This window comes from Protopterus annectens, chromosome 7.part0 (assembly GCF_019279795.1).
Source record: "Protopterus annectens isolate FY-2018-M chromosome 7.part0, PAN1.0, whole genome shotgun sequence".
Classification (NCBI taxonomy): Eukaryota; Metazoa; Chordata; order Ceratodontiformes; family Protopteridae; genus Protopterus; species Protopterus annectens.
This window is the reverse complement of record NC_056739.1, coordinates 1,624,816,612-1,624,835,461: the sequence shown is the minus strand read 5'-3', so window position 1 is coordinate 1,624,835,461 and position 18,850 is coordinate 1,624,816,612. Positions and strand designations below refer to the sequence as shown.

Here is an 18,850-nt window from a genome sequence, read left to right as displayed (position 1 = left end):
GTGGGAGAAGACTACTCACTAGTGGTAAATCTGTCTAGTAGAACTTTAAGTAAATATGAAGAACAGATTTTAAATAAAGGCCTCAGCTTTATTCCAACCAGCAGGAGTGATATAGCTGAGACTATTATTGACACAAAGATGTTTATTAGAAATGTACAACTAAGACTGGATTTTGGTCAGGAAAACAATGTAAAACATTCTGGATTTCGTGCCAATAGCACTTATGTACCACAATTGCACCCTGTAGTTGAGGTATTTGGTAAAGTGTTAGAAAATGACATATATAATCATTTTCAAGATAAAAGGGTTGTAAAACATGGACAGAATTTGAATTACCATCAAAGAAAAGCTTTAAATGAGTTAAGAAATGATGAGGAATTAGTCATTAGGCCAGCTGACAAGGGTGGTCCCATTGTACTCATGAAAACAACTGATTATAATGAGAAAATGAGACAACTTTTGAATGATGAGAAATTTTATTATAAAATAGATCGAAAAGTGCTAACGGATAAAGTTTTTGACGTATATTATGCTTGATGATATTTTTATGTCTTCCAATATTACCAAGGAATTATATGAGTACTTTAAGGTTAATGACCCAGTAATACCGGTCATTCAGGGACTACCCAAAATTTATAAGTCACGTACGAATCCTCCCATAAGACCGATTGTGGCAGGCCAGGGTTGGGTCACGGAACCGCTCTCCATATATACGGAGAGCTTACTGAGACCTTTGGTAGACCAGAACATTAATATACTTAAGGATAGTAAACAATTCCTCATAGATTTATATACTTACACTAAACAATTAGATGAGGACCAACCATACCTCCTTGTGACCTTAGATGTTGTGAGCCTCTTTACCGTAATTCCTAATGAGGTGGGTATGCGCTATATACTAGAGTATCTACGCACTCACTCAGATTTTTCAGTTGAGAAGGCAGACTTGGTTGCCTTATACCTAGAAACCATTCTTGCAAATAATGTGTTTGTTTTTGGAGATGATATGTACCTCCAGAAGGATGGCGTAGCTATGGGCACATCTTGTGCGAATAGCTACGCCAACCTTGTCATGGCAGCATGGGAAGATAAGTTTATATATGAGAGCGTTACTTTTAAGGAGTTTGTGGGCATGTACCGTATGTTTGTGGATGACCTCTTCTTCATTTGGCTAGGGGATGAAGATTCGTTAAGAACTTTTGTAGACTATATGGATACTTCAACTGACTTCTTGAAGTTCACTTTGAACTTCTCTAGGAGCAGGATTTCTTATCTGGATGTTGAAGTATATAGATTGAATAATGGCCTACTCAACACTTCTATCCATAGGAAGGGGTGTCATAGGAATACATTACTTCATAGGCAAAGTATGCACCCCCAACACGTTTTTAACAATGTGTTAAAAGGACAATTTATGAGAGTGTCCAGACTCAATCCTATTGATAATTATTATAGGAATGAAGTGGAGGAGCTTAAAAAGAGATTCATTGAGAGGGGTTACGATGAACAGAAGACTGACAATGTAATTACTGAAGTGAATAGTTTAAGAACTACTAGAGCGAGGCCTTATTTTTCAGAACAACCTGATCATTTTGAAGTAATGACACCATCTTTCATGAATGAAACTAGAGCTACTATGTTCTTTAGTAAAGTAGGTCTAAAAGTACAAGGATTAATGACTAAGCATTGGGATATTTTATTATCAGATAGGGAGGTGAGTAAGGTTGTTGGACCGGTACCTAAGGTAATATATAAAAATCGACCTAATCTGAAGAGTTTGTTATGCAGGCCTAAATATGTAGGTCATAGGAGTAATACACTTAGACAAAACATAAATACTGTAGCCTGTGGGAAATGTAATCAATGCGCCTATATAAACCCAGATATAGACTTCATACATCCAAATACTGGACGCAAGTTTAATTTTAACACCAATACTAGTTGTGACAGTAGAAACGTTATCTATTTGGCCAGTTGTAATTCATGCCCAGCGTTCTACATTGGGAAAACCAATCGAACATTAAAAGAACGTATTAGGGAACACAACTATCATATCAGGCTGGGTTCAGAATTTAATGCCCTAGCCAAACACTGTAAAGAGGCAGGGCATAATCACACCTTTAAATTTTGTGTTATACAGGCATTAGTACAAGGTTTTAGAGGGGGTGATTTGATAAATAAGACATTGGAGTGTGAATCCAGATGGATAATCAGATGGAGGGCAGATGAACTACCGGGCCTAAATGATAAGGTCCAGATGAAACTCTTTCTGAAGAGTAGGAGAATATATAGACCCAAGTAAAGTATAGTTAGTTTCCCTTGCACTAGGACTGTCCTGAGACATCTATTAATTTGACATATTTTGAATTTTATAAGAACATGTATACAAATACATTTTTTATGTAGATAAAGATGTGTATACATGAGGTTTTTAACTGATAGGTTCATGTTTATTATGTATTTCTGTATTAGTCTTATAGACATGCATATTTAATGATTGCAGTTTTTAATAATGTTATACGTGACCTTAATATAAGGTTTATTTATGGTGTTTTATATATTTATTTTTGTGTCACTTGTATTCTATCTTAATTTTGAGGTTTTAGTTGTACAATATTGGATTAGTAGCGCTTTAAACAAGAGTATAAAACCATGTGGGGGCTGTTTAACCAATTATGGTTTGAGGAGGGTTATTTAAATGACCTGATAGTTCTGCAGTATGTATAAGTCTGAAGAAGCCTTTGGGCGAAAGCGCTTACTTATGTTGAACGTCAAATAAAAGTTTTTATCGGTGTACAGGACTGTTGGTGCTTTGGAACTTGTTTAAACTACACATTGGACTTTTAACCTTTACTTCTACTGCCATAGGAAACAGCGTTTGATGGTGTTTGGACTTAAACTTTATTTTTCGATAACGCTGGTTCCGGTCTCTGTTGGCGTGCTGTTCTGCATTTGGATTTTCTTATGTACATAGGATGTCTCCACTTTATACACTAATATACCACATTGGACAGGTCTGGAGACATTGAATTATTGGTTGGAAAAAGCGGATTTGTATTCTCCAGGATTCAGTACCCTGCTTATATGTTTGGCTGAACATGTCCTCACGAAAAATGTTTTCTTTTTTCAAGGTCAGTGTTATTGGCAGGTGTATATGCCGGCTTGTTTATGGGATTCCTTGAGGACCAATTGATTTATGATAGCTCACATATCTTCCTGGAGGAAATAGCTATCTGGAGAAGATATCTAGATGATTGCTGGATGATATGGCAGTCGGACTATACATATCAATCAGAATGTATTCAATACCTCAGTGATAACAAATGGGGCATTGAATTCATTGTTAACAGTAATTTACAACAGATCATTTTTTGGATGTTACGATCAGCAGGAATACTGACAACACTTTAAGTTCACAGGTCCTTCATAAACATCCACAGTATAATAATTTATTATTAGCCACCAGCCTTCATCCACATCATATTATTAAAAATATACCAAAATCACAATTTTTATGTATTAAGCATATTTGCTCCATGGAGGATAGTTATGAAGTCCACAAGAGGGACTTTATATGCAGATTTCGGGCTTGGGGGTATCAAAACAGGCACATTGTATCTGCCAGCACTTGGGCAACTAACCAAGATGGGAGGAAACTCGTGGATTATCAGGATAAGTCGCAAACCAAGAACAATGTCATCAGGTTTGTAACCACCTATGGCAGAAACATCAGTGTTATCAGGGACATTATTAATAACAATTGGAATATTCTTCTTGCTAATGAGGATCTGTGCAAAATTCTGACCCCCACATGCTCTTTCTCTTATCGTAGGTGGTGCACTTTACGGTCTTACTTTAATCATTACAAACAGGAGGTGTCTACTGGACATTTGGAATGCCAACTCACTTTGGTTGGAGACAAATTGATTGGGTCCTTCCCCTGTGGTCACTGCTCTTTTTGCAAGTACATGTTAAAATCCAAACAATTTTCCAGTAGGAATACTAGTAAAGTTTATGACATCCAATTTTATGCCAATTGTGGTACCGATTGGCTGGTATATTTAGCCACATGTTCGTGCTCTTCCTTTTATGTGGGACAGACATCAAGGCCGCTACGTATACGCATGTCCGAACATTTTAGCGATGTTTGGAACAAGCAGACATCCAGTGCCTTATATAAACACACATTGATCCACACCACAGTCAGATTTAATTTTATGGTCATTGATAAAATCCAGGGGGATAAGTCCAAGAAATTAGGGTGGCATGCCCTATTCAACAAAAAAGAACAAAACTTGGATATTTAGGCTCAGTGGTTTGTTTAACCCTGGCCTTAATGATCATTTATAATATACTCTTGGGTTTCTAGCCTCATGGTGCTGTTGCTTTAAATTCTTTAATTGTTTAATTGATTAAGGTATTTATTTATGTCCATATGGTTTGTTTGTTAATAACTGAAGAAGGCAGGTTTGCCGAAACCGGTCTAATTGTGTGGTGTTTTTTGGTGTAGCCACAATAAATATATGTTCTTTACTCTTTTGGTGCTGGCCTTCTGTTTTGAATTTTCGTCCATGTTTTTGGGCTTGTGCACCGACTGTACTTGCGAGGGTTGCTTTGAATGATTATTGCATAGTCATGCCTTTCTTTCTCGGATATTGTGGTAAGAACCTCATACAGTTTTTCTTTCCTTTTCATATAGCCTGTATACTCTTTCAGTTACAAGGCTTGATGTGTAAGCATTTTTTTTTTCATTTGCATAAGGAATCTCTGAAGATGAACCTTCATAGTAGGTGGTGTTAGCCTTCACATTATGTTACAATTCATCTCCTAACTTTTAGGACCATCATGTAAATTGATCTCTACCTTGGATGTTCATTAACACTTGAGTATTATATCACTTGAATAAACTCAGCAAGGAAATTGGATCAGTTATTTATGTCCTGTTTGTAAAGTTTAATGTTCAGTAAGTCAGTATTCTCATAGTAGTAATCTGCAATTTCCTTTTTAATGTCTCCATATCAAACTGATACCATTCTCAACTGTCTATTTTTAGAATATACCAACTCAGAAAGTGTGTGAGGTGGTGATAATTGCTTTAGTCCACACTTCATCGAAGTATTGTAAATTAGACAGTATTTTGGGATCATGACTGGCTTTGCAAGGCATCAGCTCCAAAATCCTGTTCTCCAAATACTTTGGTTCAAAATGAGGATTTTTCTTTTTATTTTATTTATTTATTTTTTTATTTAGTTATGTATGTATTTTGAGAATTCAGCTGAACATATGTTTCTGCTAGAAGTGGAATTTTCACAGTAAGATTATAGAGTTTTGTGAGATGCACGCCATAATGGTAAATCATATAGAGAAAGTCTCATGTGGATAACAACACCACTAATCCACAGTTATCATCATCATCATCATCATAATCACTATCCCCTTTTCCCAGTTTCTAAATGTGGTCAGGGTATAGTGTCTTCTGTTCCCACATCTTGATTCATAGCCACACCTTCTGACTTCTTTGTGAGTCATGCCTGACTGTTGAAGGTTATCTCTTACACAGTCCATCCAGCATTTGGCTGGTCATCCTTGTCTCTCCTTGCCTTATTCTTGATTCTCCCAAATCTTATAGACTAAATTGTCTTTTTGTTTCCTGCACATGTGAACAAACCCCAGTAACACACACACACTCCTTTTGATAGTCACTTAATTATTACTGATTGTCATTCAGACATCTGCTACCCTTTGTGCTTCAGGAACTCATTCTGATAAGAGAGAGAGTGAGAGCATAAAGAGTTGTCAGTCTGTGTATTACCAGGTGGACACAGAGTTATGTTTTTAGGAGGGCGTACCATCTCATGCTTTGGGATATAGATTTTGGGCAAATGTCTGAAGAACAAATGCAAAGATGAACAAAGAAGTCAAGATGTGTTGCCTCCTGCAGCACTCTCAGTCCACTGTTATGTTAAGTACTTCCGCAACTGTACTATATAATGATTACTTACATGCTCTATCACAGAAATCAGTAGATATGATTTCTACTTTTAAATACAGAGAAAGCAAAAGAAACAAGTCCTTTTTCGAAAATGCCATTCTAGTCCATAGAGTACACTGGGGTGCTAAACTTGGTGTTGCTTTAACAGTTTATCACAACATTATAAAAATATCTGTGCAAAGTTGTTAAAATAAAAGCTGTTAGTCATTTATATGTATGCAACCCTCCTCATCTAATGTTATCTACATAGTATTACAGAATCCTCTTTTACCTGTTCAATGACATTTACCTTTCTTGCTTTCTTTAGCAGATGATGGACACCAGTATGGCAGACTTTGGGAGGGAACAACTCCAAAACAACCTACACAAATAAGTCACAGCAAAGTAAATCTGGATCACTTTGTATTCAGTAAGGTGCTGGGAAAAGGAAGCTTTGGAAAGGTAAATGTAAAGTATATTAATTGTTACTAGAAACTTATTGCTGAAAAATAAATACATATCTTGAGATTATGTTAAAAACCTTAACGTTAGGCCAGCTGTCCGGTACAAAGGTTTTTGCTCTGCTTTGTTCTATTATTGACTGACAAGTCCAGCTACTGAGGAAAGCAGGCCTGGGAGAGATGTTAGCACACTAGCTTGCCCATCCTAGATGGAGGGAGTTGATTGAATCTCTCCATTCAAGTACCACCAGTGGCAAAGTTGGATGTTGCAGTCGCACAAATTAGGGAGTCTGGTTGAGGTGACTGGGTTCAAACCAAAGTGGACACTCAACATAAAGTGTCAACATAGCAGACATTGCATGGTCAATATTGGAATGCAGAGTTGAAACAGTCAAAAATAAATCCTCTAATTTCTAAAGTTTGTGGCCGTAAACTCATCAGTTCTCATCTCCCCTCTTTTTAATTCTGCTAATGGTATAGGAGGCGATACAAAAAGATCTGTAATGGAGGTATGGGTTTGAAATTACAGGAAAATAGTGCCCATAAGAGTTACAAAGAATGATGTTAATTTTTCTCTTACCAAGGCATTCTGTTTTTAACCCATGGATTTACTTTTCTGTTGTATAAAAAATAGATGAAGAGGAAAGACTGACAACAATAATAACCACTACAGCATTTTTTTTATCATGTGTCACTGACTTGAATTTCTGTTTGATTTGAAGATGAGCATAAATTCTGATCGTGAATTAGAACAACCCAGTAAAGCTTCAGTTGTCTTGGTGGATAATAGTGCACTTTGTAAATGTAATATGTTCTTAAATATATTCTGCATCCTTGCAATTTTATTGCTTGCATCACAGTGAAAAATCTTTAATTTTGATTTAAAATGAAGATTGATATATATGGATCAATGTGGTTTTGTGGAAGGGAGGCAAACAGCATTAGTAATGAAACTGATCTGGTGGGAAGCAGAGTATAAGAAAATATAACTGCTGTTGGTGGGTCTTGATGCAGAGAAAAGCATTCAACAGAGTAAGTTGGTTTTTGAGTAGGGCAATTGGAAACATTTGCATTCCCTGATACAATAATAAGGTTAATTAGGAGAAAATATGAAGGAACATAGGCAAGAATTAAAGTAGGAGGGTCCCTCTACAGTAAGTTGTTTGAACAGGGGAACCAGACAGAGATGTCCCATTTCCCCTTTATTTGCTTTATATTTAAAGTCATCAGGAAAGAAATGAGGGACTCAAAAATTCAGTGATAGAATTGCTAAGGTAATCAAGAAAAGTTGGCTTTATTTGCAGATGATATTATTTTGTACTTGATAAGTCCAGAAAGGGACATATTGGTATTGTGGAACATTTTGAGACAGTTTCAAGTCCCTTTGCGATATAAAATTAATGCTGATAAAACAAAGGCAGCAGCCACAAGTTATGTACCCACACATGAATTGGGTCAGCAGTATCAATATTTATGTGGACATGATAAGATGAAGTATTTAGGAGTATGAATTAAAAAGACTTCTGTTATGGGATCTGATGATATGTGGGAAGACACTAAAAAGATAATACAAAAACTGAGAAACTAGAAGCTTTTGCTTATGGATATAGATAATAAGGTACAAGCAGTGAAATGTATTATAGTACCTTTAGTTTTAATACAGGTCTGGCATATTTTAATCAAACAGAGGAGAATTTGTGGACACTAATTTAAAAAGAATTGAAGGAATTTATCTGGGAGGGGAAGGGGCAATAGTTAAGTGAAATAAGTCAGTTCTCCCAAAAGGAAAAGGTAGCTTTAGATTACCTGATTTGAAGTGATATTTTGGAGCTATGCAGTTACGGCCCATATACATAACACATGTAGAATGTTATAATTCAAAGTGGAAAGGGATAATGATGAAGTGGGTGGGTGAGAGGGAGTTCAAGAAATAATTGGAGAGTTGGATTTTGGATGCAGATCCTTAAGGAGAATAATAACCATGCAGAATATTAGATTCATAAAGTTGCAAAAAGTATTATTTATTTATCTATCTGTCTCTGTTGACCAGGCAAGACTGACTGGGATTGATACCCTTTTTCAGAAAAGACCCAGGCAGAAAAGCTCTAATATCCGCATACATAGGCAATATAAAGTATATTTTCATTTTCCACATTGTATATAATATTTTTGTCTTGGTTGCATACATTTTTGCATACATAATTAGGTGTAACAAATGATTAATGCTAACATTTTATCATACAGTATGTGACTATAGGAAGAGGAGAAAATAAGAGATTGCCTGTGCATTTGTATAAGGATGTAGCAGACAGAAATACAAAAACTGACATTTAGGTGGAAATTTTAAGTAGTGGTATGATGACGGTTGTCGCTCGTCCTTCTCTAACATCGATGACAAGTAGGTGGGGTATTTTGTTTAGATGCTTTAATACATAGAAACATATCAGGATGATGGATAGCGGCATTATAAAATGCAAACGAACTGGCTAACAGACAGACCTTACATACTTACATCTCAACTACTTACTACAAAATGGCAGTCAGGATCACACGTGGTTAGTATTTATACACTTGTGCAAGCCCTTGAATAGTTCTTAAAGGTACATGCACACACACTGATCTACATCCTCCCTGTCAAAAAGATTGCCCTTCGTAAAAACAATATTAGAGTTAGACATGTATTATAATAGACATTAGAAACAAAACACAATGTTCATGTCCAAGTTGCCTTGCAATTGTTACAGGGTTTAGATATACGACCATATCTCATGACATAACAATCTGGACCAAATTTAGCAACAGGGACAGTCTTCTATGAACAACTCTTATCAGGAATTTCTGGATTCGCCACAGGAATGGAAACACTCTCTGGAACTTCCTCTGGAATTGGAACACCAGACAACTTACTCTGAAATGGAGTCTCTCTCACTGGCTATGTGCTGTAGCATAGGCTCGGACACTGGTAGTAAATGCTTCTGATTCCACCTAAAGTCTGCTCCTTGTGATTCCACAAGGTATGATCTCTGCTTTGGGCAAATACTCTTCATGACACCAATCCAATCATAAGCTTTGGACGTTTGCATCCTTACCACTTCTCCTTCTTGTAATGGATTGAGCGGTTTTCTGGTTTTATCATAGTAGGACTTCTGGGTTAGGCGTTTCTTCAGCATATTAGCTTTCAGCAACCTGACTACTGTTTGGTCATGTGGTTCTGGTTTGATTTGACAGAAGTCTCTGAGGAGGTGAACAAAGATGTTTATCATGAGGAACATTTCTGAAATTCAAGAAATTCAGGAAAACATCACTATTACCTCATTTTGTCTTCTCTAGTAACTGTTTTGCACATTGAACTGCACGTTCTGCCAAACCATTTGATTGTGGGTACTTGCTGGCTTGTAAACTGTGTGCCATTGTCAGAAATGACTTTCTGCAGACTACTATGTACTGCAAAATGATGCTTCATCTTAGTAATGACAGTACTGGATGCTAGGTTAGGTAGTAGGTCAATCTCGAACCAATTGGAATGAGTCTACCAACACCAAATAGTGTTGACAATTCCACTCAAAAATGTCAGTGGATACTGTCGATCAAGGTAGTTCTGGAATCTGGTTTAACTGAAGTGGTTCCTTCTATTGATGTGGCTTTGTACTATTACACATGGAACAATATGAAAGTGCACTCTCAATATCTTGTGAAATAGAAGGCCAAAATACTAATCCTCTCACCCTTCTTTTGGTAGAGTCAGTTCCTGTGTGACCACGATGCAAGATAGTAATGTACTCTGGTTGCAAGGACTTTGAAACAATTATTTTAGGACCTTTCATAATGATACCATTATCAGACAAAATCTCATCTCTGTATGGAAAATAAGGTTGCACTTCTTGAGGTAAACTAGATTAATATGACGGCCATCCTTGATTGATAAAGTGGTTGAGCCTTTGTAAAACGATCTGTGGCTGTGTGATCTCTTAGCTCATCAAGTCGTGTAGAAAAAATATTTCTCACTTCCATGACTTCAAAATCAAGGTTTTCATTCTCATGCTGTTTCTGAGTGATCGGGACAATGTATCAGCAAGATAAAGAAGTTTGCCTTTTTTGTAGACAAGACTGAAGTTATACTTTTGCAGTCTCAGCATCAAACATTGCAGTCTGGCTTTCTCAAGATAGTGACTAGAGGTTGGTGGTCTGTTTCAATCCAGATAGGTCTACCATAAACATAATCATGGAACTTCGAACACGCAGACACAATCACCAAAAGCTCTTTCTTGATCTGGGCATGGTGTATCTCAGTTTGGGTAAGAGTTCTCAATGCATAGACAACAGGTTGATCCTCTTGTATAATGACTGCACCAAGAGCAAATTTTGAAGCATCACAGGAAAGTGTAACTGGTTTGTGAACATCATAGTATCTGAGTGTTGGTGGACTAACAATTCTTTGTTTCAGGACATCAAATGCTCTCTGGTGTTGCTCTAACCAAGACCATGATACATCTTTATGTGTCAGCTCTCTAAGTGGTGCTGAAAGTTGGCTGAAATCTGGAATGAACTTGCCTAGATAGTTAACCATGCCAAGAAAACATTGCAGGGCATGAACATTGTCTGGAGCTGGTATCTCGAGAATGGTTGTTTGCTTTGAAGGGTCTGGTCGTAGGCATGGGCGCCGGAACCATAGAGCGAGGGGGGAGGGGAGTCCCCCCACTTTTGCAGATCATCCAGCTGTCCCGAATTATTGCTTCTTATGCTGACGTCATCGCGTGACACACATATTTCCAGGTTTCAAATGCTTTTGCGAGCGGGAACAGAAATGGATGGTTTTATTTAGCTGCTGCTGTGAGGACTGAGGATGCAGTTTTATTTAGCTGCTGCTGCTTATCCTGAGGATGGAGTCTAGAAATGGACAGTTTTATTTAGCTGCTTGGAAGACTGAGGATAGACTGGTTGTTACTGAGAGACATACCACAGAGAAGCTTTTCAGAGTGAGTAAGCGTGTGTGTGTGTGTGTGTGTGTGTGTGTGTGTGTGTGTGTGTGTGTGTGTGTGTGTGTGTGTGTGTGTGTGTGTGTGTGTGTGTGTGTGTTCATTCAAGTAGTTGACTTTACAGGATGTAGAAGCAGTGAACTGATTTTTCATTTCATCAGACCATTGTTATCTGAAACCTGAACAGTGAGACTGCAGTTAAGCAGGGATAAGAAGTTAGTCCTTTTTCCAGTGTTGTATGATTGCAGAGTTACTGTAGTTAGAGATGAGGGTGTGTTCAGGTGATTTGCTTTCTTTCAAAAACATTGATGAAATATGTTATGTCTTTTTTAAATGTGCGAACCAATTTAAGTGGGGTTAGAAGACCAGGGGTGTGGTGGATGCAGTGGAACTTTGACCCTGAAAAAATATTTTGTGTGTCTGTCTGTGTGTGTGTGTGTCTGTCTGTGTGTGTGTGTGTGTGTGTGTGTATGTATGTACGCACGTGTGTGTGCGTTTGAATAATGCAATGTTTGTGATTATTTGAAAGTAGATTGTATATTTCTGATTTTTAGAAGGGAGACAGGAGAAAAAAAAGTGAAGTTAAGCAGTAGTATAACAGAAAAATGTCTAATTCAACAGTAGTGTGGCATATGTGCACAATTTAAAGTAAAATATATAAGTTAAGAACATTCTATGTAGTGTTATAAATAACAATTATCAAGTGATGGCTATATTAGTAATTTCAAAGTACTGGTTATGATATATTATTTAGAGCTTTTTTTACGTTATTTTCTCTGAGTATGTATATTACACTCCTGTTTTCCTGAACAGTTATGTTGTTGTGCCCTCCAATCACCTGTGTGTTTCATGTGGTAACAGTGGCATCTAAACTATTATAACATGGGTATTGTAAAATGGAAAGCAGTTTTTAGAACTGTTTCCACTGCAAACATTACTATTTTAACAGGGATGCTTTTAAAACTGTGGCGCTCATTGACCCATTACTATTTTAGTGCTGCTAGAGAAGCAAAAGGATGGAAGAAGGAAGGAATGGTGGGATCGGCAATTTCACTCTACTTTACATGATTCAGTGTAAGCAGGATTGAATTCTGCCCCATGAGGAAGCTTGTTTGCTTGTAAAGTGTGACTGGAAAGGTGCCAAGAAAATATTTTACATTTCAAATCATTGCTGAAAGTTAAATTACTACAAAATGCTTTTATTGTGAATAAATCTGTTTATGACTCGGGTGCAAAGCGGCACATAGTAATATTAAAGTTTTGCATATAGTTTATTGTAACTCAGTCAGCCAAGTGACTGATGTGAATATTTTCTTTCTCTTTCTTCACTTTTTTTTTTTGCCTTGGATTTGACTTTTTCAGCAGAGTTGAATAAAGTAAGCCAACATTTCTTGAGCCATCATTCTTAAATTATTAAAGGGAAAGCTACTTTATGCTGTTTCATTTATAGTATTTATCTGCTGCAGGAAACAGCTAACAGTAATAAGATACCTTGCCTGAGAATGTCTAATCCTGAAAAGAAACCCCGACTTGACAACTTGTAATCGTTTAGTATGTCACTACTGAAATATTAAAAGGGTAGATTTTGGGAGTTATTCATAAAACATACATGCAGTTGCAAAAGGCTGCTACACAGTAAAACCCACATACCATGCAATATGCAATGCATACAATTCCCCCTGACCTCTCAAAATGTGATGGTGTACGGACATATAATACTTAATACCTGGAGAAGTCCATTTACATAGTTGGTATGCAAATGGGGATCCGCAGTGTACGCTGCACTTCACAAACAGCTTTCTGGTGAATTGCACTATGGTGTAGGGAATGGAGATGAAGACTACAACTGTTGACAACATGTTGCAAATTACACAGCACAGTGCCTAACCCCCCCTCAAGGAATGGTGATAGGTTGGTCAGCATCAAAAAAATTCCCCTAGAATGACACTTCTGGTAAGATGGAAAAAAAACCCATGGGATGTAATGTCACATCTGGAGTTGTGCTGTGCTACAGAAAAGCATTCTGCAACAACCAGATTTGGAGAACCCTTAATACAGTGAAACAGTCAACCTTACACCAATAGCTACTTTACTATTAACATAATATGCTAATGGAATTTCCTTTATGGTCATGGCAACTGGCGACAAAATATTTGTGAAACCAGCCCTTGCCATCCTCCATAACCACAGAGGTCTACAGAAATAAGCTGCAGTTATCCTTTGCCATCCTCCATGACCACAGAGGTCTACAGAAATAAGCTGCAGTTATCCATGGTGTGTGTGTCTGTGTGTGTGTCTGTGTGTGTGTCTGTGTGTGTGTGTGTGTGTGTGTGTGTGTGTGTGTGTGTGTGTGTGTGTGTGTGTGTGTGTGTGCCCTCAACAGGATACATCTGGTGGCTAGAGGTACTCAGGCTCAAACCCTGTACCTTGGGTACAGGTAAAAAGAGCCTAAAGTCCCTAGCCACTATCACTTGTGAATTTATGCCTCACATTTTTGTTCTGTTCCTCTGGTTTTCAGGAGTGGTAAAACAAAACCTTTTATTCTAGCAATTTTCTAAGGTTATAAAATCAGTATTTGAAATGTGCCCTATTTTGGGGCTGTATTTCCCCATTATTGGCTTTGTTCTGTATTTTTGTGCCAAGAAGTTGAGAGCTATGGTAAGAAGTGAGAACTGAATTCACTAAATGATATGATAGCCATTTAAGTTTGTTTTCCTGTCTTTCAAGAAACTGCTGGTTTAGCTTAGTGGTATGTTGCTCTGACTGTACTACACAGGGTTCTGGGTTCAAGATTTGGCAGTGAAATGCATGGTCGTAACACAACATTTTATGCAAGCAACTTTCCAAAATTATACAAGTAATGTTTAAAATGTGTCCCTGGTTTTTGGCCTTTTGCCTCCCCCCCCCCCCCCCATTGAAAATAAGTTCAAGAATCTGTGCAACATGCCTATGGCTTACACTACTGTGATTCTGTATTTATATATTGTGTGTAGAGGTAGACTGTTATCATGGAAATGTTCTGAATAGGGCAGTTTTGTCATTATTGGTGCATGCATTTTGCTTCATTGCCTACTGGAAAAATGTTCAAACAATAACTTTAAAATGCAGTTGTGTATGGAAGTAGACCTTTATGATGGAAATGTTCTGACTAGGGCAATTTTGTCATTATTGGTTAATGCATTTTGTTTCATTGCCTACTGTAAAAATGTTTAAACAATAAATATAAAATGTGCTCTAACTTAAGTCTAACAAGTGTGCTGTATTATATAAGGAATATAATTAAATACAATCAGGAAGGTGAACCAAGGAATGCATACATGTATGCATAGCCCTAAAAATGTGTTTGAAAACAGCCCAGAGGAAAGTGTGAAAGGCTCAAAATCATGGGCAAAGTTTAAGCTTTACTCTTGTTACCAAAGCAATGGATGAATGTAAAACAGTTCACACCACATTACCTTGACCTGGCCAAGCCTTTTGACACAATCACCTACTCAGGTGTAGTACAAAAGATGAATAATGTAGGAGCAAACACTTGCATCACCAGCTGCATTGCCAACTTAGCTCACAGGATGCAGGAGATCAAAACAGGGGAAGAGACCAGTCACCAATGGATTCCCCCAGGGTTCGGTGCTGAGACTTTTTCTGTTTGGCATATACATCTCAAAAGTAAAAGAAAATACCAAAGAGCTTTGGCCAGCTAAATTTGAAATGACTGCAAGCTAGGAGAAGTTATTGAATCCCCAAATGACGTAACCATCACGCAGGAAGGTTTGCCCCAAATAATAACTGATGTCAAAATCATGACAATGCCCTTTGAGAACTGAGCTAATTGTTTGGCATTTGGGAACTTGTGTGTACAGTGACCTAACTTTTGACCAACATGTGCCCAGAGTCATAAGAAAGCCTTTCTATATTGCACAGCTTATAAACAAATTGATTGTGATTAGATCTAGATATGTTGTTGCCCCCCTTTACAAAGCTCTCATTATGTTAATCATTTTGTATAATGCCCACTTTGGCATGTATCTGTCCAGCCCCATGTAACAATTGGAATGCCTTCAGAGATACCTTACTAAAATGATACAAGTCCTAAACAATAGGTCTTGCATGGACCTCCTCAAAGATTTATTACTATACTCAGTATCCTACAGAGTGCTTAGAGGTGACATGTCTGGCATACAAAGCATCCTCCGACATAATACAGATGGATGTACTGAACATCAGCAAGTCAAATGGCATCAGAAATACTCAGTCCAGGTATCTAAACTGAATGTTGTGGAGAGATGGATATATATATATATCACAGATGCTACCGCTGTTCTGGAACAGAATATCCTTAAAAATAAAGCAAAGCTCATCCATCCATATTCAAATGCAACTTGGATCTAAGGATGGATAATAAAAAATGTACTCCAGTATTTCCCCTCATGCCACTAATGAATAGAGGCAGTTCCTAAATGCTGCATCCCTTACATGGCCCCCCTCAAATTATCTATGGTATGATCACAGTTGTTCTCACTAGGGCTAATATACAATTATCAGCCATGGGGATAGCTAAGACCAATCAGAAAATGTTAATTCAAGCACCAAAAGGGAATTGGCTAAACTTAAAATGTCTTCCAAGTGAACCTATGTTGTGGTAGCAAATAGTTATAAAAAATTACCCTTTTTAGTTCACTAAGTGCCCCTGGCACCCTCTGCCCCCCCCCCCCCCAGTTTTTAACAGCTTCTGGCACCTATGATCATAGGCCTGAATTAAATGACCAACATAAGTAACTTCTTGTAGCCTGAATTTGCATTTCTGTGGATTAAGCTTAAGATTCACATGATGTGCTATTTCCAGAACTTTTCTGAGGTTTCTGTCGTACTGCACTTCACCATTACCTCCTTCTAGTATGTCATCTACTATAATAGTACAAGGATACCCAGAAAAAAGTTGCTCCATTGCACATTGAAAGACTTCACTTGCAGAATAACTTTTCTGAGGTTTCTGTTGTACTGCACTTCACCATTACCTCCTTCTAGTATGTCATCTGCTATAATAGTACAAGGATACCCAGAAAAAAAGCTGCTCCATTGCACGTTGAAAGTCTTCACTTGCAGAATTTATCACAAATGGCATTCTCAAAAATCTGTACCTGCTAAACAGAGTACTGAAAGTAGTGAGCAATGAAGATTTTTTGTCAAACTGAATTTGCCAAAATTAACTCTCTGCATCTAAGACAGAAAAAACAGTGGCATTTGACATCAAGGCTGCAACTTATTTGACTGTGTGCTTTGGATGATGAGGTCTTTTTAGTGCTTTGTTCAAATCTCATGGGTCAGTACATATTCTGATGTCATCTGAGCTTTTCTTATGAGCTACCACCATGGAAGATACCCAGTCAATTGGAGTGGTGCACCTGGACAAATCACACCTTGTTGCACCATTTTATCTAGCTCGGCCTTGACTCTGTCCTGCATGGCTATTGGAACTTTTCAAGCTAACCTGATAACTGGACTGATCTCTGGGTTTAACTTCATGGAGTACACAACTGGAAGCTTCCCTAATGAGTCTTCGAAAAGATCAGCATAGGTAGAAAAAATGTACTGGGTGAAATTAGAGTAGCGGTCTTTTAAGCTAACATGGTGGACTTCCTTATTAAATTAAAGCAGTCCAATTTTCAGACTGTTTCTGAACCCTAATAATGACTGGAAGTGCCTCTTGACCACATAAAATAGTAAGTCATAACATCTTCCAGCAGAGTAACATGAAAACACTACTGAGCCATCAGTCTGAATTTCCTCACCTCCATAAGCAGCAAGCTTCGCACACCTTGCCAAATCAAGCCTTTCACCATGATGCACTCTAGAAAATGTTTCTGCTGACATAACATTGCACTTGGAACCCGTGTCATCTTTGAGCTCTATGGGCTTTCCATTTATCCAAACAGTGCAAAATACTTCATTCTTTGCCCTTAAGTCTACTGCATTAACTGTTTTGTGAAGCACGGACACACCATCAACATAAAGAGTAGGGTTGCAGCTCTCTAATTGATCAACTCATTTCTTAAAATGTTCCCTTTTAATAAAAGAATGTGTGCGTCTTGATTTACAAAACCTTTTAAATTTATTCCATTTATTGCATTTGTGGCATTGCTGACCAAAATCTAAACATTTCTACCTTTTAGATTCATGATTTCCACCACAATTACGACAGTTGCAATGAAAGTAGGTTGGGGTCATGCTTTGAGTTTGCTGCCTCTCACTTATGCTTCACTGAAACTGTGTGAACTCTGGAATTTGCTGGAAAGTTCTGGGGTTTACCAGTGAGTGCTGCTGGGCTTACAGTTGCTGCCATGTGTGTGGGCCTGATTCTTTTAACCATGGTGCTGCATACTGTCAACATGAGCTTTATTACGGTGCCTTCTAGAGCTATTCTCATTGGTAAGCATATTTGTGTCAAGTCTGTCTTTTATCAACTCATCCATTAAATCACCAAATCTGCATATTTTAGCCTTGTTTCTCAAGTCAGTTATATGTGCTGCAAAAGTTTCACCAGGCTTTTGATCTCTTGTGTAAGGTAAGTGCCTTTCCATTGTAAATTTGTCTGGGGGTTACACATTTCTCTAAATTTGCATTTTAAGCACTCAGGGTCCTCCCTTGACTCAGCCGGTACAACAATATGACAGTTTTCCCCTTCTCCTGTATAGATAGCAGGTGCATATACAAATGTGTGTTCCCTTTCAATGTCTTCTGACCCAGCTAAATTAAGTAGAATAAATGCATTTGTACGGTCATCTTTATCAGAAAATACAGCCTGTTATGAAAATGTCGCACTCTTGCTCAAACACTCTCCATTTCTCAGCAGTATTACTTTCAAGCACAAGTACACTGGGTTTTCGAAATCTATCTGCCATACCTACAAAGTATACAAAAAACACACAGAAAATATGGCCCTTGTAATTATTTATGAACAAACTGTTCTCTGAACTTGTAATAACATTTAGATCCACAATAAACTCTTCAAAATACTGCACTTTGCGAATTATGCTCTGAAATGGCTGTATTCTAAACAAACATGCAAACACTTTATACACCTCTGATAACTCACATATCTTTAACAAATAAGAAAAATATGTGCTTAGTGAACATGTGGTAGTTTCCTCTTATTTTATTTGTTTTATGCAATTCGGAATTTATTTCAAACATTTTCTGTAGTAATTTGAATATTTTATCAGTAAACAGACATATTGGTTCTGTATGCCTCGTTTTATATTTTGTGAATAAGAAGTAGTGCTGAGCAAGTTTAACATCTGAAATTTGTTTCTGGCCTGTTTTGTGAAACATAAGGACGATTCACTTCACTATACTCCTCCAGTTAAAACCAAGCTCCTCTCAAACTCAAACTGAAGAATATAGATTCCATCCTGACTTCAAGTTGTTGTGGACATGCCACTTCT

The 18,850-nt window shown here is 37.5% G+C and overlaps 1 protein-coding gene across 5 annotated transcripts in view; it reads left to right on the top strand.

Annotated features, from left to right (window-relative positions):
- PRKCD (protein kinase C delta) overlaps positions 1 to 18,850 on the top strand; it is a 2,080,121-nt gene that overhangs the window by 1,459,090 nt on the left and 602,181 nt on the right. For 3 of the 5 annotated variants that reach the window (XM_044078171.1, XM_044078173.1, XM_044078175.1), the window contains one exon: positions 6,300 to 6,433. In XM_044078171.1, the coding sequence (XP_043934106.1) occupies positions 6,300 to 6,433 (134 nt within the window). The remainder of the gene's footprint in view (positions 1 to 6,299; positions 6,434 to 18,850) is intronic. The other 2 variants (XM_044078172.1, XM_044078174.1) reach the window with 1 other exon arrangement.